We start from the raw sequence: 22,979 nt of genomic DNA, 5'->3' as shown, positions 1-22,979 counted from the left end.
ATGATAAATGAATCTCAGTCAACATGATTAGATAGGTGACTATGTGTAGAAACTCTCTCTCTTCTGTGTTTCATACAGTGTATGATATCATTGGGAGATTATGGACTAACTTTTTTTACCTCCATGATGAAAAATAAACATTTTACATAACGGATACAGTTTAATATCATTCAAACTATATAATTATCATATTTTCAGTTAAAGAATTAAAACAGTTAATAGAAACCTAATATACTGGAAATTTAAATTTAGGGAAGATGATGAACTTAAACAACATGTTAATTAGAAACCTAATACATAGTCATAGAAGAGGAAAACAACATACCTATAATTAGAAACATACATTTAAATATCGCACAAGCTGATATAGGAAGAAAAGAGAAAGAAGACATATATTTGCCGGTTTAAGGAGAGTCGAAGTTAAGAGAATAGCTAAGAGGATCATAGTTGAAACTGGTCTGCTTCTTATTCTTGTCTCTTGGTGATCTCATCTTCTTAATCTTTGCTCTGATTCTCCACAAAATGCGTCTTACCAGCTTCTTCTTCTTCTTCCCTAGCTCCATGCATCCCATTTTTGGTTCTTCTTTTCTGGAGGGGTCGAATGTTAGAAACTTAGAATAGGGGAGAGCTGCAAAGTGAAAAAGAGTGTGAATAAAGTCAAACGTGGAGGAGGAAGACTACTTATAAAAAGCAGTATCTCTCTCTTTGTTGTACCAAGAGGGAGAATTGATGTTGACCTCTCGCTTATTTATTTATTTATACTTTATGATTATTACATCCATTCTTCAGAGAATCACATGCATACTATAAGACTATACAGTTTCATCAGGCATTGAATTACAGGTGGGGAGTTAAACTTTGACATATAATACTGTTCACCAAACGTAATGTTTAATGCCACAAAACACATGCATCTCAAGTCCATGGGAAATATAAGTTACATCCTAGCCAAAATTTTAATCAATGGTTGTATTTTTTTGGTTTCATATCGTGTTAAGTACATACAAATTGTTTAACTTAAACTAGCTAGAATATTCTGGTCAATAATGACGTAAATGAAAAGAAAAAAGTAAGATCCAAGAAGAGAATCTAAATCTACAAAAGAGACAAACGAAAGTGAACAGCATGGTCTGGGAATAAAAGAGGAGGATACGTAGAAGGTGTAGAAGGGTAAGTTGTATAGCAAAAAAGCCATTAGCCATGTATGGTCGTTGTCTCTTAACGTAGCGCGGAGCAGAGGCATGGGTTTGCTACTTCACAGTCAATGTCATTTTTTAAAAACATTTTTTATAATATCAGAAAATAATTGTTTTGTATTTTATGTTTACACAAAGGAATAGTTTTGTTTTTATTAGGTAGTTGATGACAATACCGTTACATGGTTTTGGCAATTTCGTCTCCTCAAGTAATCTATAGTCAGTTGGGTTTATTGCAGTTTTTAGAGAATGTCCTCTTTTTCCAAGTTTTGTTTTTATTATGTCTTTAATTTCCATAAGTTTTTCTCTGTATTCTTCCTCTTCTTTAAATGTCTTACATTTCGTTTGGCATCTATCAGCTGCATCAAAGGTTAAGAAACTCTCTTCAAAGTGAAACTTGGAACAATTTAATTTACTCATATATTTAAGATTTGAATTGATTTTTTTCTCTTTAAAATTGTTGAATCTGAATTCGCCGAATTCAAGATTAAACTGATGCTAAATTATTTGAAAGATAATTATCATAAGAATCACCATTAATTATGAAGAAAATTGTATCAAGATCGGTTAGAATTCGTTAAGAAAAGTGTTTTTTTTTTTTTTTTTTTTTTTTTGAAACACCGTTAAGAAGAGTGTTTAAGATGACAAATCTCTAAACTATAGTTCTATGCCGATTTTTATGTGTTTATGAATGATTCTTCTTTAAACTAGTTTATGTCTATTTATAGAAAGAAAAAAATAATCGCACAAAAAAAAAAGAAGAAGAAAGTCATCTAGATATTTTTTAGTATTTTTTCTTATTGTTGAGCTGAATTCGCTAATTTAATGGATCTTATCGAAGGACATGGTACATGTCCAAAAAAAACTGCTTCTTGGCTCATAAAATTAAGAATGTAAAACATGAGATTGAAAATCGAAGATGAAATCCAAGAAACCACTAAAAATTATTCAGCTCACTGAGCCAAAATTTATATGGATGTATTAATAGCAAAACATGTCTCTCTTTCTAAATATCATAAACTCTAGTACTCCTAAAGAACAGCTAGAAGACCAACCCATATGGCTTCTCTCTTTGTGTCTCCTCTCTCTCTCTAGACGCACCAGCACCGAAGTTAGAGCAAAGAAGAGATTTCTGCTTCGCCAACGCAAAGACAAAGATAAAAGTGACAAGGAAGAAGCAGAGCTAACCCGGGGTGATCTAGTCTTCCAAGCTCTTATGGTTAACTTAGTAAGAATCAGGTTTAGTATTTGTAAAGACTCCCCTTGGAACCAAATCCACATTATAGATGATACATATTTTATTACCATGGACCCTGTCAATAATTTTCCAGCTTTTATGTAAAGAAATATACAATGTTTCAACAATTATCACGGACCAACGTTGGACTGGTAGAAGCTTTGGCTTTGATAATAACGGACGATCTAACTGCATGGGGGGCTATGAGACACTGCACAATATCCATTCCATACCACACACTATATGAGACCTTTCGAGAACAGGTTACTTTCTCAACAATGTTACAGTCTCAAGTCCTAACTCAATCTAGTAGAATCATTGTGATCCACAAAACCCTGAGTCAGCCCATACCATTGTGATCAAGACCCAATATTTTTTCTACATTTCAATAAAGCTTAGCTAGTTTCAGTTGCAAACTCCAAATCTAGTAACCCCCTAAGTTGGAACTTGATTATTGACAAGGAAGAGTTAAAATCAATCACAACCTAAAATTCCCCTTATGAACTACATCAAGACCAACCTAGAGATGATCAAAGTCCATACATGTATCAAGAAGATCCAACCTTTTCTACATTTCATTTGTTCTTGACAAGGAAGAGTCTGAAACAATCACAACCTAAAATTCCCCTTATGAACCATATCTTAGATGATAACTATCTATCAAGATTAAGGCAATGGATGAATCAATAATAACAATGGAAGGTGAAGAGCTGAATATGTATATGATTGCTAAAGGTATACACACACATACACCAGTGTTCTCAGTACATACAAATCATTCTCTCCATTCCCAGGCTTCACCAAACACAAGAAGAGAAAAAGAATCTGCCTTTTGTTGTTTCATCATCAAGTATCGACGAACTCGAACTCGTCGTCCTTGAGATGAGCGACGAACTTAACAGGACCACGACCTTCAACCTCTTTGAAGAACTCAACCTTGTAAGGAAGATTAGCTGATATTCGTTTCCCTTTCCACACGGCCACGTAGTCTTTCAGCTTACCTTCCATCCCTTCCAAAACAACCTCCGGGACGCGGTTCACATGGTAAACCTTCAGCGGCGCAGTCACTCTGATCGAAGATCCCACCTTCGCCTTCGCTTCGATCTCTTCTTCCGAAAGCTCGGCCTCCTCTGCGTTCACAGAATCAGCTGTTTTGGTAGCTACGTCGCATCGAACCGTCATGGTTGAAGCTCTTCTCGAGCTCGCGCGTTTGATTCGAGATTGGGAGGCGAGAGGTGGGGCGGCGCAAGATTTGAGCGCCGTGGGGCCGCCGTGAGAGGACGGAGGGAGAACGGTGGCGGATGAAGCGATGAGGCTACTCATATCTGAGTGCCGAGAGAGGAGAATCTGTGTGTTGGAAGAAAGATTGGGAAAGTGGGAATCGATCTGTCGGAAAAAATAAACAAGTGTTTCGTTTTTCTCAGTTCTGTTCTGTAATAAAAGTGATGCACACTAATAAAGGTTTAGGAAATTAAATGGATAAGAGTGAATACTAAGAAAATGAAGGACACACGTGTCTTTGAATAAAAGACAATGCGAAAATTTCACAGGATCAGGAACGTGCGGCTGATGGATGCTCTGCTCTGCAGAATAAAAGTTTAACTATGATATTTTTCATGTTATGTTAAAAGTTTAACACACGGGTATCCGGGTAATTTTAAGGATCCGGATCCTTATACGACGGATCCATAATTTTACTATCTTTATCCGGATCCAGGGTTTTCGAATATCCGGGTGTCGGATATCCTTCTAAAAATTGTAATATCCGGCGAATATCCGGATCTTTAAAATAAATAAAAATAATATTAATATATATATAAAATATTAACAATAATTTAAAAATAAAAATACATATAATGTCTTTAATTATTCTATGTAAAATATTACAAAATTTACATAAAATCTATACATACTATTATAAAAATGAAAATATATTAAATAAAATTAATTTATATATATAAATATTACTATTTTTGAAATACTTATTAATAAAACTTACGAATTCGGATATCTAGACATAAAAATTAAGATATCCAGATCCGGCTTTGACGGATCCAACATTTTACTATCCGGATCCGGATTCGGCCCTTCGGATTTTCGGATCAGATCCGGATCGAATCCGGATCTCGGATAAAAATTCCAGGCCTACTACAAGTAGTATATAAACCTGTTAGTGTTGACATATTCAAGCGAAACACAAACAATTGTTGGATAACACATATTATATAGTACATATCTATATATATATATATTCAAACACACATTGAAAAAGGGAAAAAGAATATACAAAGGGAAGGATGGTGATCACAGTTTCATACTCTCAATCTTATTCCTCTTTATCACAAGAGCTATTGACGCCGCCGACCAGAACAAAAACCACCAAAAAACGAATCCTATAGACACCACCTGGACTCTCTCTTTCTCACCTTCCATCCACATAATTTGATGAAATTTAATATAACTACTAATGTCGTTCAGGAGCATTACCGATCAATCTGCATTGTTCCGGTAGCATACTCGATATCACTTCTCCATTCAATGCGAACAACTCTCCGTCTATACCACAACCGTCATGCGTCTGTTTTCCCGCCTTTATCTTCACCGACTTCACCTGATTCAATTTGTAATGCATTTTGATCAAACCACACTCTCGTCTAGGCTTACACTAGCACAAGGAATAAAAAAGATTACCTTTACACACTCAACATAAGGAAGCGAAAGGTGTCGACCGGTTTGCAGAAGGATAAAAAACCTAATCAACCTCAGTCTTCCACACCCATGAACCAAGAGCATGTCCATTGTACCATCGTCATGTTCTGAATTGGGAGCCACGACTTGAGAGCTCTGCACTGTCCGACAAGCGTGGTTACAGACCATGATGCCAAGGAAATGTCCCTTTCTAGCAACCCATTTATTTTCGAATCTCGGTGTCATGGTTTGCTTCCTCAGTCCTGTCTCTATATCCTCCGGGGGACCTGGCAGCTCGATCGAGTTCTCAACATCCCAAGCTGATGGTTCACTGTCCCATTTGGGCCCCGCATCCCAGATCGGACCCGGGTCGGATACAGTAGATGAAATATCTTCTCTGTCGTGAGCACCGGTGTTTCCCCATGAGCATCGATTTGGAGGAGGATCCTGCACGGATGTTAACCCCATCCATGCTTTATCTGTTCTTGACTTTGACCTTGTCCTTGGCCAATTAGGGGTCGTTGACTGTCCTTGAGAATGAATAACCTCTGGCTCAGCTGCCATATCTCTTCTGCCAGAGGACATTCGCTTCATTTTAGGATCTATTCCGCGAACATATTCAGATGGCTCGGCGCTGGCGTGTGTGCTGCTACATGTGTCTAGTTCGCCTGCGCCTGGGGTCATTATAGAGTCGATGCTTGATAAACTGGAGGCTCTAGGTAATCCTTCTTTGCTTGATCTCCTCATTACATCCGTGTAGAGATCTTGCACATCAACAACTTCCTTTTCAAGACTAGTTTTGCCTTCTGCATCCTCTTTTTGCGCTGGAAGATATTCTACTTCGTAGCTATACTTTGGCAAACACATGAACTTGAGAAATCCAGCTACTAAATAACGCATAGGACCAAAGCGTTTTTGATATTTCTCAGAGAGCTCCAGAACTGCAAATAAACAATGAAAGAAAGTTTAAAACCCATGAATATTAGGTATAGAAAAGTTAAGTCGAAGAATATTATATGCATGAAAGTACTGGTATGTGCAAGAGAAATACTTCACAGAAAGAATCAATCTGTCAAACACGAAACAGCATCTATAACTCAAACTAATACATCAAACACAAGTCGGAATTGTAAAAGAACTAGAGAGAGATTTCCAGCATTTTGACGAGTTCAATGTGTTTTCTTTTAACCACAGTATGCTAGAAGAACTGAGCAATTTTCAGCTTCTAAATTCATCATTGAAGAGAGTAGTGCATACTCTGACAATCTTGCAGAATGCTATGACAAGCAAGCATAGTGTTAGTCAATAGAGTGTTCCCACTGTGACAGTTGAGATGTTTAAGGAAGAATGAATATATTATCCTCTAAAATGCATGAAAGATACAAACAGTTGCAGACACAGGAATGAGCAAAGAAGCTAGGAATACATAATCATAACTGATCACACCAGATATACTGTTCATTAATGGAAGCTCTAACAAGACAATCCACACAGGTATTCTCACTTACCATCGCTAACAAAACCATAGTAGGAAACAGTCATTCCAAAGTGTACTACACCCGTATGAATCCATTCAACAGCAAATACATCAGTAGCTGTTAGGCCACCCTAAACCAACAAAAAATTGCTTAGAGCTGAGAAATAATGTTGCTGGCCGGATAAACCAAATCAGGGACCAACAGGATATAAGCTCAAAGTACCTTCACAATAGAGAGTGCTGCAGAAATAGGATCTCTAACACCAAGAACAGTCCAAACTAACGAGTTATCAGAGCCAGCAGGAACTATTCCAATTGGGATAGAAACCCCTTCTTTCTGATTACTTCGAGTGAGTAGACCATTAAGAACCTGCAACATTGGAAAGGGGGAGGCAATGAGATAAAAGTTCATTCAAAGTAAATAGAATGTACGAGAGGTTAACATCAAAGGCTATATTTTCCATGCATCTTAATCTACCTAGAGAGTCAACATTGGAAAAAAAATCAACTATGCATGTGTTTCATTCGATCAAGTAATTCCTTATAAGATACATCCCAAAGCCCTAGCTCCGGAGAATAAGAGTTACTAAACTCTTAACATGATTCAGCATGCTTGCAAACTGGCACGAGCACGCTGAAAAAGACCAGTAGAGTTCCATTCAATACAAAATTGGTTCAGAAGCACGGGGATTCGGTAAGTATAGAGCAGATAAGAAAAAGCAGTTCGGAATAATATGAACAGCATTTCCCAAAACTTAACTGCTAAAGAAAATATAAAATCAATAGAAAAGCTAATCACACCTCATTGATGATTCCGTCACCTCCAACACAAATTATCCCTGGAAGAATTATCAAGATCTCATAAGTAATAGTAGAAATGTAAAATAAAAATGCGCATATTAGAAATGTAAATCATATCGTTCAGTGATAGACCAAGCATAGGTACCGTCTGAGCATAAGCTAATATCGACAGTGGAAGCCAACTCTCTCGCATGACCCGCTTTATTTGTTTTGACAACCTCCATCTTAATCCCGGCCAGCTGTGAGAGTTTATAAAATCACACACAAGGTACAAAAAGCATAATTATTTTATGAAAGTTGCATAATAGGATTTGGAGAATTGGACAGCTTCGTTCAAAACCTAAGTTCTATTAGAACCTAAAAATGGTGAAGCAATGTGACGATGTAGACGTCAACATCCAAATAAAAGAAAAAGCTAGACAAGGTACCTTAAAAATAGGTTCCACTACATCGTTGAAAACTTTGATAGATCGTCCATGCCCTGACCTAGGGTTCAATATGACAAGCATTTTGGGTGCACTCTTACACCTGAAGACCAACTCAGGAGGAGTATCAATAGGCACCGAAAACAACTCAGACGAACCCTGTTTCTTCGAGACTAAAGGATGTGGCAAACAGTTGATAAAACACTGCTGATCTGCAAAACTAGCCACCCACTGAACAGCTTCTTCTACCGTAGGTGCAATGAAACGAAAATCTTTGCGGCTTCTCTTTGGTTTCGTGAAGCAACCCTTCCCAATTGGATAAGCATGCACGGTGAAATGCTTGAGACCAACATTGTACGTCAACTGTCAAAAAAATAACAAAAGCATAGATAAGTTTCTTGACTCTGTTAGTGTACTCCAACATACAAGAAAAAAAACTATACCGAGACAACATCATCAAGCTGTAGCACGTTAGAGCCCCAAACCAAAGCTCTTCTAGTAAGCCTTGCATCAACTGCTTTCTTGTTAAACACGTCAGTGGAAGCTCTTTCATCTTTCCCTCTCTTGTCTAACAAAAGCTTCCCTGAGTAAACAAGACTACCTAACAAATCAGACTTCTCATCCCCTCCTCCACCAATATCAATCCGATGCTCATCAGCTTTTGGCTTAACCTCTGGATCACTACTACTAATCTCGCCGCCTCTAGAAGACGCCTTCACCTTCTTGCTCCGCTTCTCGGGGAATACAACAGGGGAAGACTGCTGAGATCCTCCCGTGGCTATCTGAGAGCAGAGTCCTAAACGCCTAAGCGACTGTTGCGACCCCTGAGGGATGGCTACTTTTAAAGAAGGAGTACGATTCACGCCACTCTTCTGCATATCCGTAAGCTAATCTCTCTGTGATTCTCTGGCATACACAAACAAACGATTCCTAATCCGAACCACGTAGCTACGTTATCAGATCCGATTACGCGATTTCGCAAGCTTTCCTTTCCTGTAAGAGGATTCGTACCAAAGGATCGATTCATATGCATCATTCGATCGAAATTTCAAATCGAGAGAGAGAGAGAGAGAGGTGCTTAGCTATTTCGTTCCTTACCTTGGTCTCTCGGCGGAGAAGTGATGAAACGCTGCCGGATCGGAGGATCTGAGAACCGCCTGGTGACGGAGATAGAAGATGAAGCGGTGATGGCGGAGATGAGTCGAGTCTGTTCGATTCGGGATTGGATTACGACTCCGCAGCAGAAAGGCTATGGCCCCCTCCTTCCTCCTTTTCGGGTTTATTTATTTTCCACTGCATTAGCCTTTTTTGGACTTTTATTTCCAATATCTTAATCTATTTTATTTCATTTCTTTCATCGTTATATTAATTTTTAATTTCAAGATAAAATTTAATATTCCCGTTACTAGTTTTAATTCAGTTTTCATTTCCAGTTGTTAGATTTGAGTTGACTATATAGTATTAATTTGATTCCATTATTTACTACACATTTATGATAGGGGAGACCATTTACTATGATGTTTATCTAAGATAAGATAAGATTACGATAGTAACTTGGAACATAAAAAACATGACCATTTTTTCTTATTTTTTACGTTAAACATACACGCTCCCTACCCTTTTGGAAAATCATTTGCTGATGATGTATTTATTTATATTATTATAAAAATACGAGACACAACACAACTAATATTCTAAAGAAAAAGCTATAAATTAATAAGAAAGTCAACCACCGATATACCAAATTTAGGAGAAAAAATATGATAATTGATATTATTGGACTACTAGAGCTTCAGTTTACCAGGTCTTGCTAGCTGTTACTATTGGATCCCTCCGAATATGCTGAATATGTATATAACAAAGCAGACAGAGTTATTAACAATGGTTTTAGCTTAGGTGTCAATATATTTGCTTGCTTAATTAAAACAAATTAACTTTTAGAGAAACGACGATGTTATGTCAGTTGATGGCTTAGCTTAGTAATAACTTTATAATTAATCAAAAGGATGATTGGAGAAGGATTAGTGGAAGAAGATTGTAGATGGGAAGATGGTCCCCTGTCCAAGGACCATTCCTATAAAGATATCATAAAATAATTAAAAGTAAGAAATTATATATACATTCAATGTCGAATTCGAGCAGCAGACAAGTGATGCATCGTGTATAAGAATTGTTAAAAGAGCATCTTTTACGTTATAAAAGCTCGGACATCAGAAGCCATTATTGCGTTCATCACTGTGTTTGTTTAAATAACTCTGGACTTATACACCTATTTCACAATAGTTTGTAACACGTATTGTGCAAATCCTCTAAGCAATCATGAGTGACGAATCTTATTTGTTAGTTGCGAATGTAGCCAATACATTCCATAAATCAACAAAAACGTGTTTAATGTCAGAAAACATGTGTATACCATATTGTTTTGAAAGAAAAAAACATCTACATATTTTAAAGTTGAGATGGTTTTAGTATCATCAGGATTTGATCTTTAAAAAAAATCATCAGGATTTGATCTGCACCACCAGTCTTTACAGAAACTTAACACCACGATGGACTTCACATTTTCAAGAAAGAACTGGAACAATCAGGAAAAACTATACAAACATTTTACCAAAAACAACTATACAAACATGATTTATTTTAACATCAAAATCAAAACTATTAGTTTTTATATTTTACAATAACTAAATGACTTGTGTTGTAGAAATGTGTTTCGCCAAATGATTATTATAGTTCTACCCTATGAAATCCAAGTTTCAAATCACATGAATTACGATTTGATCATAATTTATGCAAAGTTAACGAATAAAATTTTAAATAATGTAAACAAAATCGTAAATTTCACAAATTGGTTCGGTGTGGTGAAAGTATAGCTCAATATGGTGTAAGTAGCACCGTTGTATCTTAATCCTCCTAAAACCTATTCTTTTTGTTTGCAGTGTCGTCTTGTAATGACTTCAGTGGATTAACAAATTTGAAACACACAAGGGAATGAGCAAAAAAAAAAAAAAAAAGCAGCTAGGAGTACACAATCAAAACGAATCACACTTGAAAGTTCCTTATGACCTCCTAACCAAATGCTAATTTTCTCTGGCTGCTTCATCCTTCTCAAGAAGAACAAGGCCCAATACTAATACCAAGCCCAATCTCAAGCCCAATCTCAAGCCCAAATCGGATTAAAAAACAATAAATCGAAAATAAAACAAATATGCCGCAAAAAAGCCGTTTCATCTTCTTCACCACTCCAACCAGTCCCAGTCCCCATACGTCACTCGCCAGCTCTCTCTCTCTCCGCCGCCTATTGCTCCTCCTCCGGATCAAACACTCCACCTCATCTCAACCTCTCCGTCAAACCCATCTCGAGGTACGAACATCCCCACGTCGATTTCTAAAACTAGGGTTTTAAAAAGTCCCAACCTTTAAACCTTCACAGGGTCTAACTAAAATGGATGATCACACTCACATCGAAAAGTCACAACCTTTGAGCAGAAAGAGATCGAGAAAACCCAAAAGGCTAGACTTTGTCGGGTGGGGCTCGAAGAATCTGATCCACTTTCTCGAGTCACTCGGTAGAGACACCACCGACAAAATCTCCGAGTACGATGCTACATTCATCGTGAGAAAGTACATTCGTGAGGAGCTAACACAATCTTCTAAGAATAAGAAGAAGAAGAAGAAGACAAAGTTAGTAACTTGCGATGTGAAGCTGCGTTTGCTTTTCGGGTGTCAGAAGATAAACGTGGCGAAGCTGCCTGATTTGGTAGCTAAGCATTACGTTGAGAATCAGGAGGATGACGAAGAGTTTGATTATCTTTACAGCTCGGAGGATGATGATGATGATGATAAGGGGAGGTTGTGTTTATCGGATAAGGAGGTTGTGGAGAAGAAGCCTAGAGGGAGTGTTGCTGCTATAGTGAGGGATAACGTTAAGCTTGTGTATTTGAGGAAGAGTTTGGTTGAGGAGCTAGCGAAGGCGTCTGAGACGTTTGAGGGTAAAGTTGTGGGAAGTTTCGTGAGGATCAAGAATCCTTGTCAGCTTGTTCACGTGACAGGTGACTTTTCATCTGAGATTGAGTCTGATTCATTTGTGACTTTGTTTAACTCTCTTTTTTTGTGTTATCTAGGTGTGAAGGAGGGGAATCCAATTGATGGATACTTTCTTCAGGTTACAAATTATTGTTATTATCTAAAGGATGTTGCTTCCTCTGCACTATCAGATGATGATTTCACTCAGGTGGTGTACTCAGAGCTATACTTGCTCCACTATATTCAGGCGCTTTGAAGATTTATATTCGTTTCTTGATATATTTTATTTGTGCAAAAACCTTTTGTTCCTCTCTGTGTCTTGAGAACTGGCAGTGGGCTTTTTTAATTAAATTGTTTTTACTAATAGATAGTGGCATCTTACATATAGTGCTTACTGTTTATTAATCACAGTTTTTTTTTTGTTAATTTTGGCAGGAGGAATGTGAAGAGTTGCAACAGAGAATGAAGAATGGCTCTGTGAAGAGACTTACAGTTGTAAGTTTCTTAATTTTGTTGTAGTTGCTAGTGATAGCTCACTTGACTGCTTATTCTAATGCTTCTGACTTGTTTCAGTTATCTAATTAAAAGTTCACTTTAACCATGGACAGGTGGATATGGAAGAAAAAGTTAGAAGTTTGCATGAAGATGTGACAAAACATGTATGGTTGTTGCTAGCTTGCTCTTTTTATTCGATATGATTATCAAATAACATTACCTCATTGTAAACTTTTTGGTGGGAGGTCTTTTAGTGGATTGCCAGAGAAATTGAAATGTTGCGAAGGAAAATTAATCAGGCCAGTGAAAAGGGATGGAAAAGAGAATATCCTTTTTTTCTTTTAAGCATTTATTAATAGTATTGTATATTGAGGTGAGACTCCTTTTCTATTGGTTTGTTTCTTGACTTCTTAGCACACTATCTCAGTATCTGGATAGAAGGGAGCTTCTTAACAATCCGGAAGAACGGTCGAGGTTATTGCTTGAAGTTCCGGAAGTTATTTCTGAAGAACCTGAACGTGTAGATGTTGATGTGGACATCGAGGATGACTTCATGGAACCAAACCCTGCGGCATCCATTGAGCCTCTTCATGACGAAAAACAGGAACTAAAAGATTCACTGGAAGCTGTTGCAGAAGAACTTGAACCTGAATGTGTAGATGATGATGTGAAGGTCATTGAAGAAGATATGGTGGAGCAACCATCAGACGTCATCACCACACAGAACAACAAGGACTCTATCTATGACCAACCTCAAGCTCAACCAAACCCAACAGAGATTATTGAACTGAGCGATGATGATGATGAAGAGGAGGAGGAGGGCAATGACAAAGGAGGTTACGAGAAGTATGATCCAAAGAAGAAGATGTGGTGCTATGAAATGCCTAAAGGAGAAACGCATGGACCATTCTCCCTAGCAGATCTCAAGGAGTGGAGCGACCAAGAATACTTTGTTGACATTCCAGATTTCAAAGTCTGGAAGACAGGAAACAGCATCGAGTCTGCAGTGCTCCTCACCAAACTCCTACCTCGTATCAAAGCCTAATCCCAACAAAAAACTTATGTTTATTGAAAACATGTTCTCTTAAGTTGGGAGTAACTGAGATTTATTGAGAACTTATGTGTTACATGTTCAAAATCTGAAGGTGGAATAAAGATTTATTGATAAGAGTAACTGAGATTCTTGATTCAAACCACATGTACAAGGACTAATATTGACGAAATAGAAAACTATACAAATCATGTGTAGTATATAAACATAAACACAACAAATCAGTGGGCAATTAAGTTAAAAATCATAATTATAGGGTCTATTATAACAAAAACGAAATATTCGAGGACTAATAATGTAAATAGCTTCGCCTAAAGGATCCATGTCCTGTCTTTGTCTTGTTCATAAAGAAAACTCTCTCTCGACGAGGTTTATAGGAAACATTCAGAAGAGGAAGACGACGACTGATTTGATCTGATAATGGAGAGATTACAGCGAATCTTCGGCGGCGGCGGCGGATTAGGTCACGCATCGCCTGATTCTCCGACTCTCGATACCTCGGAGCAGGTTTACATCTCCTCTCTCGCTCTCCTCAAGATGCTCAAACACGGTACAATCACCAATCCTCAGCTCCAATTTCACTTTCCTCTGCCAAGATCATCGATCTGTTTTGTTATCTCTCGTAACGCCACGTGGATTGAATAATGATTTTGAAGAAAGTTGTGATTTTTTATTTTGAATTTGTGACCTAATGCCACGTGGATTGCATAGTGAGTTTTGAAGAAAGTTTTGATTTTTGAGTTTGTGACCTGATGCCACGTGGATTTGCATAGTGAGTATTGAGAAAAAGTTGAGATTTTTGAGTTTGTGATTTGGTGGTGGATTACAGGGAGAGCTGGGGTTCCAATGGAAGTGATGGGGTTGATGCTTGGAGAGTTCGTGGATGAGTACACTGTGAGGGTTGTTGATGTTTTCGCGATGCCTCAGAGTGGGACTGGTGTTAGTGTTGAAGCTGTTGATCATGTTTTCCAGACTAATATGCTCGACATGCTCAAACAGACTGGAAGGTAGATTCTCATATCATTCTTCTCTGCACCCATCTAAAGGTTACACTTTTGCAGAATCTAAGTGCACCTTAGTGAGTCTTATGAGTTCATGTATTGTGTTTTCAGACCTGAAATGGTGGTGGGTTGGTATCATTCACATCCTGGGTTTGGCTGCTGGCTTTCTGGTGTTGATATCAATACTCAACAGGTGTGTAGTGTTCTTTCTCTGTTGATACTTGGTATATGTAGTCTCCTTGTATGAACATTTTGTTTTATATACTGTATTAATGGGTTTTGTATTACTCCTTGTGTTCTTACCTTGCGTCTATTCAATCTCAAGAGTTTGTTGTTTTCTGTTTCTTCCATACTCTATTAATGGCTCATACACTATCGAATGTTACTCCTATGCCTTGGTTTAAGTGGTTTTGAATTGTAGAGTGTGTATATTAGACTTATGTATATACTCTAGTTTGGATTGGACTATGTACTTGGTATATGTAGTCTCCTTGTGTGAACATTTTATCTTACATACTGTATTAATGGCTCAGTATTACTCCTTGTGTCCTATACCTTGTGTCTATTCAGTCTCAAGAGTTTGTCGTTTTCGGTTTCTTCAAGACTTTATTAATGGCTCATACACTATAGAATGTTTACTTCTTGTGTCTTATGCCTTCTTATTATTGGGGTTGCATTGTAGAGTGTGTATATTAGACTTACGTATCTATATAGTGTAGTTTGGCTTGGACTGTGTAAGCTCATTGTTGAACATCTGTGCGCTTTTTTAGAGTTTTGAAGCTTTGAACCAGCGAGCTGTAGCAGTGGTGGTTGATCCGATTCAAAGTGTGAAGGGCAAAGTGGTGATTGATGCGTTCCGCTCCATAAACCCGCAGACCATTATGCTTGGGCAAGAACCTCGTCAGACAACGTCCAACCTTGGCCACCTGAACAAACCATCCATCCAGGTGATGGATCACATAGTGAAACATGTTTTTTTTTTTGTTTCTTAAGTTGATGTCTCTGATACTTACTTTGGATGCTACTATGCAGGCCTTGATTCATGGATTGAACAGACACTATTATTCAATAGCCATCAACTATAGGAAGAACGAGCTCGAGGAGAAGATGTTACTAAACCTCCACAAGAAGAAATGGACTGATGGTCTGACCCTAAGACCCTTTGACACCCACTCCAAGACTAACGAACAGACCGTGCAGGTAATAAAAGATTCGATTATTTTGCAATCTTTTTATTTATTCAAACATGTCACACTCGTGTTCATTGACATTGTCTCTCAGGAAATGTTGAACTTGGCTGCTAAGTATAACAAGGCGGTACAAGAGGAAGACGAGTTGTCACCAGAGAAACTAGCGATCGTGAATGTGGGAAGACAAGACGCAAAGAAGCATCTGGAAGAACATGCTTCCAACTTGATGTCTTCCAACATTGTTCAGACGCTAGGTACCATGCTTGACACTGTTGTCTTCTAGAGAAGCTTTGCCCCTCTTCTGCATCTTTCTGTTGAGTCAAATCAACTCTTTATGTGTTTCTCATAGAACTTGAGAATGTTTCATTGTACTCTGTGATTCCTATTTCTTACAGCTATTTCAATTTTTTTTCTCTCGCATGGTAAGATCAAAGTTTGATAATTGGTAAAAGTCATAATTGTTTTAATTGAAAAAACTGGTTTTAAAACAGAAACAGAAAGTTCTATCAAGAAAATTCAGTAAAATGAAAAGCTTAGTCATTCATTAGACTCATCAGGAATAGGATTCTCAAAGTTGAGAGTGTTCCTCATTGTTCTCCTGCTGATCCCATCACTGTCACCATTGCCTTTCCTCATCATTTCCACAAACTCTCTATAATTTATTTGTCCATCCTACAAGAAGCAAACACCATTCACATTCCTCTTAGCTTCATTATAAGGAACACAGTAAGATCATCTTTATGAAGGTACTTACATTGTCTTGATCAATGGCTTTGATCATTTCATCAAGATGTGAATCTTTTATACCAAACTGGTTCCAAGCCTGTTGGAGTTCATCCATAGTGATGCAACCACTTGCATCTTTGTCAAAGAAAGAGAATGCATTCACTAGATTCTCCTCTCTCTCCAGCTTGTTCAAGTGGATTGTTGCAGCCAAGAACTCTCCATAGTCAATTGTTCCACTCTCATCAACATCAGCCTGACACACACACACACAATCATAAGATAATACTTAGTGAAAGTTTATAGTAAAAAAAGAGTAGTTAGTTACTGCTTCCAAGAGTTCTTTGATCTCTGATTCCACAAGCTCTGATCCAACACGTCTGATACTGTCTTTCAACTCTTCAAACGTGATGGTTCCACTGTTGTCTGTGTCTATCATCTTGAACAGTTCTTTGAGCCCACCGATCTCTTCCTCAGATAGTCTCTCTGCAACTACGCGTAAAGCCGTCTTCTTGAGTTTGTTCATTGCAGAGAACCTTTTCAGGCGAGACACAACTGCAAAGTCCAGTGGTTTATCTGGAGCAACCGTATCATCCACAATCCAAGGGTGACCTGACAGAACAAGAACACTTCAATCACACACCAGCAAGAATCTACACCAACTTTAGGAATCTAAGATCAAAAGGCAAGAGCTTACACAAGACTTGATGAGCAGTTAGCCTTTTGTGCGGATTGCTCTCAAGCATCTTCCCAATAAGATCCTTGGCACTCTCTGAAATGCTAGGCCAAGGACTGGTCTCAAACTCCACGTTACCCTGTCTAATCTTTCTGAAGATCCCATATTTAGTTCCTGGATACAAAATAGGACACACATGACATGAGAGAGTCCCTCCCAACATGAATCAAACCTAGTAACGGTAACGCTGCAATTATACATATCTCTAGTGTGGAAGAAAGAATCTAACCAGCATTGAAAGGAGGGAAACCACATAATAGAATGTAGAGGATAACTCCAGCACTCCACACGTCACATTCACGGCCGTAATGCCTATTTAAAACCTCAGGTGCCACATAGTATGCACTTCCAACAAGGTCTGTAAACGTTGCACCTGACAAAAAAAAAAGAAACATAGATTTGAGTGGACAAACAGACACACAAACAAGGGTTCAATGAAACAGTATCCGACAACACAATCATAGACATAGCCGGTCCTGAACACAGGCCATTAAACTATTGGTATATCGATCCCAAAATATTAAAAAAAAGTTTACATATATATAGGTTCCTAAATTTAAATTAAAAAAAAAACTTCTTTTTATATAAATCCTTAATAAATTGTCTATAACGGCCAAAATTAATCATAGATGAAACTAGAAGTCAAAGGAGGAAAAAATCAAAAACCGGACCTGGTTTGAAGAAAGCAGAGAGGCCAAAGTCAGTAGATTTAAGAGAAGAGTCTTCATCAGTTGAAGAGAACAAGAAGTTCTCAGGCTTAAGATCTCTATGCACAACACCAAGAGAGTGACAAGCCTCAACGACGCTGACAATGGTCTTGATGACCTTAGCCGCATCTCTCTCACTGTAATGACCTTTCTGCGCGATTCTATCAAACAACTCACCGCCTTCGCAAAGCTCCATCACAAGGTGGACGCTGGTATCATCCTCGTACGTTTCTTGTATCCTGACAACGTTGGGGTATTCAGACAAGTGATGCATTATCTGGATCTCCCTTAAAACGTCGTCGTAGTCTTCTTGGCAGAGGAGCTTCCTCTTGGGGATAGTTTTGCAGGCAAGCTTTTGACCTGTCTCCTTGTGGGTGCAGAGGGAAGTGGTTCCATACTGTCCTTGTCCGAGGACACGACCAAGAACGTAATCGTCTCTCAGGTTTTTGGTCTTGTAAGGGAGAACCCATCTGGTTCTTGATTCACTGGCCATAGTTTTGAGATTCTTGACTTTGTTTTGTTTGAGAAGAGGAAGATGAAAACAATGAGGAAAGAAACTGACTTGAAGGTATTGAAGAGAGGGAATTTAAGACCACTATTATTGAATTAGCCTCCCAATTCAGTTTTTTTTTTCTTTTCACATTAAATGAATAATGGCAAGCAAATATTAATTACTTGACTTGGCTGTGTTAGTTGAATAGGTTGTCAACTAGTAATTATCCTAGCTGTTACAGATATATATGAATTAATTACACATAAATTAAGTTAATATTTTTATGTACAAAGTGTAATGAGCATGGTGAGTTGTAAGATATATAATAGACACATGATAATGGCAAAAGCATGGTCAGATGATCTCATTTCATGATATCTGATTTGCCTGTTTTATTTTAAACTTGAATTTTATATGATAAAAATATGAATTATATATTTTCAAATAATTGATATGACTTTGGATCTATGCACAGAAAAAACTTGTTGAACATTCTCTCATTTAATAAATACTAGATTAAGACTCGTACCTTGCGCAAGATGAACATTATATATATAAAATATTTTATGTATTATATTCTTTTACATATTATGATATAATAAATATTATGATATAATAAATATATATTGAATAATTAAAAGTCAGTAATTGTTACATATATAATTAAATTAGTGTGAACATATAAATCAATTTTATTAATCCAAACAATTTTTTTTATTTGATAAAATATATAATTAAATTTAAATGATATTAACATACATAGTATATTTTTAATATTAATGTCTATTAAATGATACTTTTTACTCATATGAGTTTTTGATCATTTGTATTTTTTATAGCAAAAACTTTAAATTACTGATAAATTTTTTTTTATTGTGGGATTAATAGTTTTAGTAATTTATAAATTTTTTAAGAAAATTGTCAATGTTTGTTCAAAGCTTTTATCAAAAAAATTGTTCAAAGTGAATTTCAAAATTAAAATATTTATGTATTTTATATGGTATATAGTTTAATTTAAAACAATATATATATATATATATATATATATATATATATATATCTTTTAATCTTAATAATTAATTAAATTCGAATGATTACTTATATGATTTTGTACTCATTTGTATTTTGTTATAACAAAAACTTTAAACCATGGATCACAAATTTGAATGTGAGACTTTTAAAAGTTTTAGTAATTTATAGTCGTTTTTAAAAATCCAAAATATAACATCTACAGAAAAACTAATTTTTAATAGTTTAAATTTAAACAAATATAATAGAAGATACACTAATTTTTATCAAACCTTTATTATTCAAAATTATTAATTGTCATACATACTTTAGCCATATAGTCAATTTCGTTACTTTTATTTAAAGAAGTAATAAATAACATTAATAATGAATTTATAGTTAGTTTAATAAAAATGTTATTATATAATTAGATGTACCAACATATTTTTCTAATGGTTTAAGAATCATCTTAATGATGACATGCGGCTAATATATACAAGAGATTAACATATAAGAAGTTGATCACTGAGAAAGAAGAATCAAGAAAACAAACTTATCTTTCCTCCCACTCTCTAAACCTAAGCCGATTTTATAATAGTTTCTTAATTTTTTTTTCTTGTTTTGGTAAAGTTATTAATTTCAACATTTCAAGAAACATTATATTAAGGCCAAAAACTGTACCATTTTGTACCAAAGAGTCTGATAACTGGTGCCATCAATGTTTGATAATTGTTAAGAGCTTGATTCCAGTTACGCTAGTCATAATTGGTTTAATTGGAAACATAACTGGATTAAACAGAAAGTTCTATCAAGAAAAATTTGAGTAAATAAAAAGTCATTCATTTGACTCATGAGGAAGAGGTTTCTCAACATTGTCAATGCCTTTCCTCATCATTGCCACAAACTCTCCATAGTTTATTTGTCCATCCTACAAGAAGCAAACACCACTAAACTTCATCTTTGTTCGTTCACAAGGAAACAGTAAAAGATCTTTGTACTTACATTGTCATCATCAATGTCTTTGATCATTTCTTCAAGATGTGAATCTTTTATACCAAACTGCTTCCAAGCCTGTTGGAGTTCGTCAAAAGTGATGCAACCACTTGCATCTTTGTCAAAGAAAGTGAATGCAGCCATTAGATTCTCCTCTTTCTCCAGCTTGTTTAAGTGGATTGTTGCAGCCAAGAACTCTCCATAGTCTATTGTTCCACTCTCATCAACATCAGCCTGACACACACACACACACACACACACAATCATAAGATAATACTTAGTGAAAGTTTATAGTAAGAAAAGAGTAGTTAGTTACTGCTTCCAAGAGTTCTTGGATCTCTGATTCCACAAGCTCTGACCCAACACATCTGACACTGTCTTTCAACTCTTCAAACGTGATGGTCCCACTGTTGTCTGTATCTATCATCTTGAACAGTTCTTTGAGCCCACCGATTTCTTCCTCAGACAGTCTCTCTGCAACCACGCGTAAAGCCATCTTCTTAAGTTTGTTCATTGCAGAGAACCTTTTCAAGCGGGACACTACTGCAAAGTCCAATGGTTTATCAGGAGCAACCGTATCATCCACAATCCAAGGGTGACCTGACAAAATAAGACAACTTCAATCACACGTTAGCAAGAATATACATAAGCTCATAAGATGAGAGCTAAGTAGCTTACACAAGACTTGATGAGCAGTTAGCCTCCTCTTTGGATCGCTCTCAAGCATTTTCTTTATAAGATCCTTGGCACTCTCTGAGATGCTAGGCCAAGGATCGGTCTCAAAGTCCAGCTTTCCCTGTAGAATCTTTCTAAAGATCCCACGATCAGTTCCTGGATACAAAATAGGACAACATGAGATGATAAAGCGAAACGCTGCGATCATATATGCATCATTAAAGTTGAAGAAAGAATCTAACCAGCATTGAAAGGAGGAAAACCACATAATAGAATGTAAAGGATAACTCCAGCGCTCCATACGTCACATTCACGGCCGTAATGCCTACGTAAAACCTCAGGTGCCACATAGTATGCACTTCCAACGAGTTTAGAAAACGCTGCACCTGACAAAAACAAAGAAACAAACATTAGCATTTAAAACATGGGTCTTTAATAAATATTGTCGAGACCAGACAGCTACTCCTAGTAGTTGACCATGGCGTCTCTGCGAACCACTCCTATCATTCAGGCTTTGACCAGGAAACATGCAACACATTATCTGGAACTCAATCACCTTCTTCTCATTCACAGCATGAGGAGCCCGCTAATACGCTAATCTCAGTTACCATTCCTTCCCCATTAGTAGATTCACAATCTACTCTTACTCACTCACAGATTATGGAGAATTCTCCATCAAACATTACCAACAATGCGGTCCTAGGATCATCTGGTGTTGGTGCCTTCACCACATCATCGGTTCACTGTGCATTTGAGAGTCCTTCTCAATTTACAGTACTTGGAGATGTGGACGAAGATGAAATTGAGCCTTCTACCGAGTTCAGCTTGACAAGAGGTGGCAGGGAATCAAAGGCTCCTATCAAATACCACAATATGGAATGGAAGACGGTCTGAGAGAGAGGTAAGCGAGGTCGACGTGGCCGAGGTTCCTCCCACTAGGTTATGTTTTCATACCATTATTGGTTTACGTTTCTCTACCTATACCTTTGTTGCATTGGTTTGGGGTAAAAATCTCATGAGACCTGTCTCGTGTAAACTTTATCAAACTATAAGACCTATGTCTTAGCTTGTAATCGTTTATGTTTTAATTTGAAAACCTTTAATTCAAAAAAAAAAACATGGGTCTTTAAGCAAGGGTTCAATGAAACAGTGTCACAAAACACAATCATGGAGAGAAGAAGAAGAAGAATAAGCAAAGGTCATAGGGGGGAAGAATCAAAACTAGACCTGGTTTGCAGAAAACAGAGAGGCCAAAGTCGATAGATTTAAGAGAAGAATCTTCATCACAAGAAGAGAACAAGAAGTTCTCAGGCTTAAGGTCTCTATGCATTACACCAAGAGAGTGACAAGCCTCTACGACAGCAACAATGGTCTTGGTGAGCTTAGCTGCCTCTCTCTCACTGTGATGACCTTTCTTGGCGATTCTCTCGAATAACTCACCACCTTCGCAGAGCTCCATCACAAGGTGCACGCTAGTATCATCCTCGTACGTGCTGTGTATCCTGACAACGTTGGCGTATTCAGACAAGTGATGCATTATCTGGATCTCCCTCAAAACGCGGTCGAAATGTTCTTGACGAAGGAGCTTCCTTTTGGGTATGGTTTTGCAAGCAAGCTTTTGACCCGTCTCGTTATGGGTACAGAGGAAAGTGGTTCCATACTGTCCTTGTCCGAGCACACGGCCAAGAAGGTAATCGTCTTTCAAGTTCTTGGTCCTGTGAGGTAAAACCCATCTGGTTCTTGACTCGCTGGCCATAGAAGAGGAATAAGAAAATAATGAGGAAAGAAACTGACTTAAAAGGCAATGAAGAGAGACAAGTGAAGACCACTTTTATTAGGTAAATGAAAATATAATCAAATAGTAATCATTGGCTGTTGTTACAGATATTTTTATTGACCAAAACGATTTAGTTAATATGTTTATGTATAGTAGGCACCTACGTGCTCACTTCCTAGGACACAGGATAATGGCAAAACGTGTTCAGATGGTCTCATTTCATGCCATAACGTGAATATTATATGTAGTAAAATATAAATTATATATTTTAAACACGTTG

General features: G+C 37.1%; 6 protein-coding genes across 7 annotated transcripts; 2 read left to right on the top strand and 4 right to left on the bottom strand.

The window, feature by feature from the left end:
• Window positions 1–258: 258 nt before the first annotated feature.
• Window positions 259–9,125, bottom strand: LOC106327007 (sphingoid long-chain bases kinase 1). 2 transcript variants are annotated; one of them, XM_013764999.1, is made up of 10 exons: window positions 8,923–9,125; window positions 8,268–8,817; window positions 7,828–8,187; window positions 7,545–7,638; window positions 7,400–7,437; window positions 6,822–6,968; window positions 6,630–6,729; window positions 5,125–6,062; window positions 4,921–5,044; window positions 259–628 (listed from the first exon to the last, which is right to left on the bottom strand). In XM_013764999.1, exons 2-10 carry the CDS (start codon window positions 8,700–8,702, stop codon window positions 405–407), a joined length of 2,460 nt encoding a protein of 819 aa, XP_013620453.1. In that variant the 5' UTR covers window positions 8,703–8,817; window positions 8,923–9,125; the 3' UTR covers window positions 259–404. The 2 variants fall into 2 exon arrangements, with proteins under 2 accessions (XP_013620453.1, XP_013620454.1); XM_013765000.1 differs by lacking the exon at window positions 259–628 and having other exon boundaries at window positions 4,565–5,044.
• On the bottom strand, window positions 3,109–3,896 carry LOC106327008 (ferredoxin-thioredoxin reductase, variable chain). Its single transcript, XM_013765001.1, has one exon. It carries the CDS (start codon window positions 3,754–3,756, stop codon window positions 3,280–3,282), a length of 477 nt encoding a protein of 158 aa, XP_013620455.1. The 5' UTR covers window positions 3,757–3,896; the 3' UTR covers window positions 3,109–3,279.
• Window positions 9,126–11,058: 1,933 nt separating the features above from the next.
• On the top strand, window positions 11,059–13,520 carry LOC106327189 (uncharacterized protein At5g08430). Its single transcript, XM_013765267.1, has 7 exons — window positions 11,059–11,188; window positions 11,258–11,876; window positions 11,949–12,058; window positions 12,286–12,345; window positions 12,459–12,509; window positions 12,600–12,670; window positions 12,763–13,520. Exons 2-7 carry the CDS (start codon window positions 11,270–11,272, stop codon window positions 13,388–13,390), a joined length of 1,527 nt encoding a protein of 508 aa, XP_013620721.1. The 5' UTR covers window positions 11,059–11,188; window positions 11,258–11,269; the 3' UTR covers window positions 13,391–13,520.
• Window positions 13,521–13,742: 222 nt separating this feature from the next.
• On the top strand, window positions 13,743–16,005 carry LOC106327191 (26S proteasome non-ATPase regulatory subunit 14 homolog). The gene is made up of 6 exons (XM_013765269.1): window positions 13,743–13,946; window positions 14,226–14,403; window positions 14,509–14,590; window positions 15,168–15,344; window positions 15,430–15,597; window positions 15,679–16,005. The coding sequence occupies exons 1-6, from the start codon at window positions 13,817–13,819 to the stop codon at window positions 15,868–15,870; spliced, it is 927 nt and encodes a 308-aa protein (XP_013620723.1). The 5' UTR covers window positions 13,743–13,816; the 3' UTR covers window positions 15,871–16,005.
• A 5-nt stretch (window positions 16,006–16,010) lies between these two features.
• LOC106327190 (calcium-dependent protein kinase 12-like) lies at window positions 16,011–18,354 on the bottom strand. The gene is made up of 6 exons (XM_013765268.1): window positions 17,718–18,354; window positions 17,276–17,419; window positions 17,008–17,160; window positions 16,639–16,922; window positions 16,342–16,566; window positions 16,011–16,259 (listed from the first exon to the last, which is right to left on the bottom strand). The coding sequence occupies exons 1-6, from the start codon at window positions 18,244–18,246 to the stop codon at window positions 16,125–16,127; spliced, it is 1,470 nt and encodes a 489-aa protein (XP_013620722.1). The 5' UTR covers window positions 18,247–18,354; the 3' UTR covers window positions 16,011–16,124.
• Window positions 18,355–20,089: 1,735 nt separating this feature from the next.
• Window positions 20,090–22,678, bottom strand: LOC106324527 (calcium-dependent protein kinase 12-like). Its single transcript, XM_013762484.1, has 6 exons — window positions 22,150–22,678; window positions 21,165–21,308; window positions 20,926–21,078; window positions 20,564–20,847; window positions 20,257–20,481; window positions 20,090–20,182 (listed from the first exon to the last, which is right to left on the bottom strand). The coding sequence occupies exons 1-6, from the start codon at window positions 22,676–22,678 to the stop codon at window positions 20,090–20,092; spliced, it is 1,428 nt and encodes a 475-aa protein (XP_013617938.1).
• Between the last annotated feature and the right edge of the window lie 301 nt (window positions 22,679–22,979).

The sequence above is a fragment of the Brassica oleracea genome, chromosome C2 (genome assembly GCF_000695525.1).
Source record: "Brassica oleracea var. oleracea cultivar TO1000 chromosome C2, BOL, whole genome shotgun sequence".
NCBI classification, from domain to species: domain Eukaryota; kingdom Viridiplantae; phylum Streptophyta; class Magnoliopsida; order Brassicales; family Brassicaceae; genus Brassica; species Brassica oleracea.
This window is presented reverse-complemented; position numbering and strand designations above follow the sequence as displayed.

Bases quoted from the DNA above. Each gene is read 5' to 3' on its own strand.
- LOC106327189 (XM_013765267.1), top strand. From the start codon at position 11,270: ATGGATGATCACACTCACATCGAAAAGTCACAACCTTTGAGCAGAAAG. The intron at 12,510-12,599 runs GTATGGTTGTTG...GAGGTCTTTTAG, and splicing joins ATGAAGATGTGACAAAACAT to TGGATTGCCAGAGAAATTGA. The intron at 12,671-12,762 runs ATATCCTTTTTT...ACTTCTTAGCAC, and splicing joins GAAAAGGGATGGAAAAGAGA to ACTATCTCAGTATCTGGATA.
- LOC106327190 (XM_013765268.1), bottom strand. From the start codon at position 18,246: ATGGCCAGTGAATCAAGAACCAGATGGGTTCTCCCTTACAAGACCAAA. The intron at 17,420-17,717 runs GTCCGGTTTTTG...TTTTTTTGTCAG, and splicing joins CTCTGCTTTCTTCAAACCAG to GTGCAACGTTTACAGACCTT. The intron at 16,260-16,341 runs GTAAGTACCTTC...TGCTTCTTGTAG, and splicing joins AAGCCATTGATCAAGACAAT to GATGGACAAATAAATTATAG.
- LOC106324527 (XM_013762484.1), bottom strand. From the start codon at position 22,678: ATGGCCAGCGAGTCAAGAACCAGATGGGTTTTACCTCACAGGACCAAG. The intron at 20,848-20,925 runs GTAAGCTACTTA...TTATTTTGTCAG, and splicing joins AACTGCTCATCAAGTCTTGT to GTCACCCTTGGATTGTGGAT. The intron at 20,482-20,563 runs GTAACTAACTAC...TGTGTGTGTCAG, and splicing joins TCCAAGAACTCTTGGAAGCA to GCTGATGTTGATGAGAGTGG.
- LOC106327008 (XM_013765001.1), bottom strand. From the start codon at position 3,756: ATGAGTAGCCTCATCGCTTCATCCGCCACCGTTCTCCCTCCGTCCTCT.
- LOC106327007 (XM_013764999.1), bottom strand. From the start codon at position 8,702: ATGCAGAAGAGTGGCGTGAATCGTACTCCTTCTTTAAAAGTAGCCATC. The intron at 7,639-7,827 runs GTACCTTGTCTA...AAACTCTCACAG, and splicing joins TAGTGGAACCTATTTTTAAG to CTGGCCGGGATTAAGATGGA. The intron at 7,438-7,544 runs GTACCTATGCTT...TAATTCTTCCAG, and splicing joins TATTAGCTTATGCTCAGACG to GGATAATTTGTGTTGGAGGT.
- LOC106327191 (XM_013765269.1), top strand. From the start codon at position 13,817: ATGGAGAGATTACAGCGAATCTTCGGCGGCGGCGGCGGATTAGGTCAC. The intron at 13,947-14,225 runs GTACAATCACCA...GGTGGATTACAG, and splicing joins CCTCAAGATGCTCAAACACG to GGAGAGCTGGGGTTCCAATG. The intron at 14,591-15,167 runs GTGTGTAGTGTT...GCGCTTTTTTAG, and splicing joins TTGATATCAATACTCAACAG to AGTTTTGAAGCTTTGAACCA.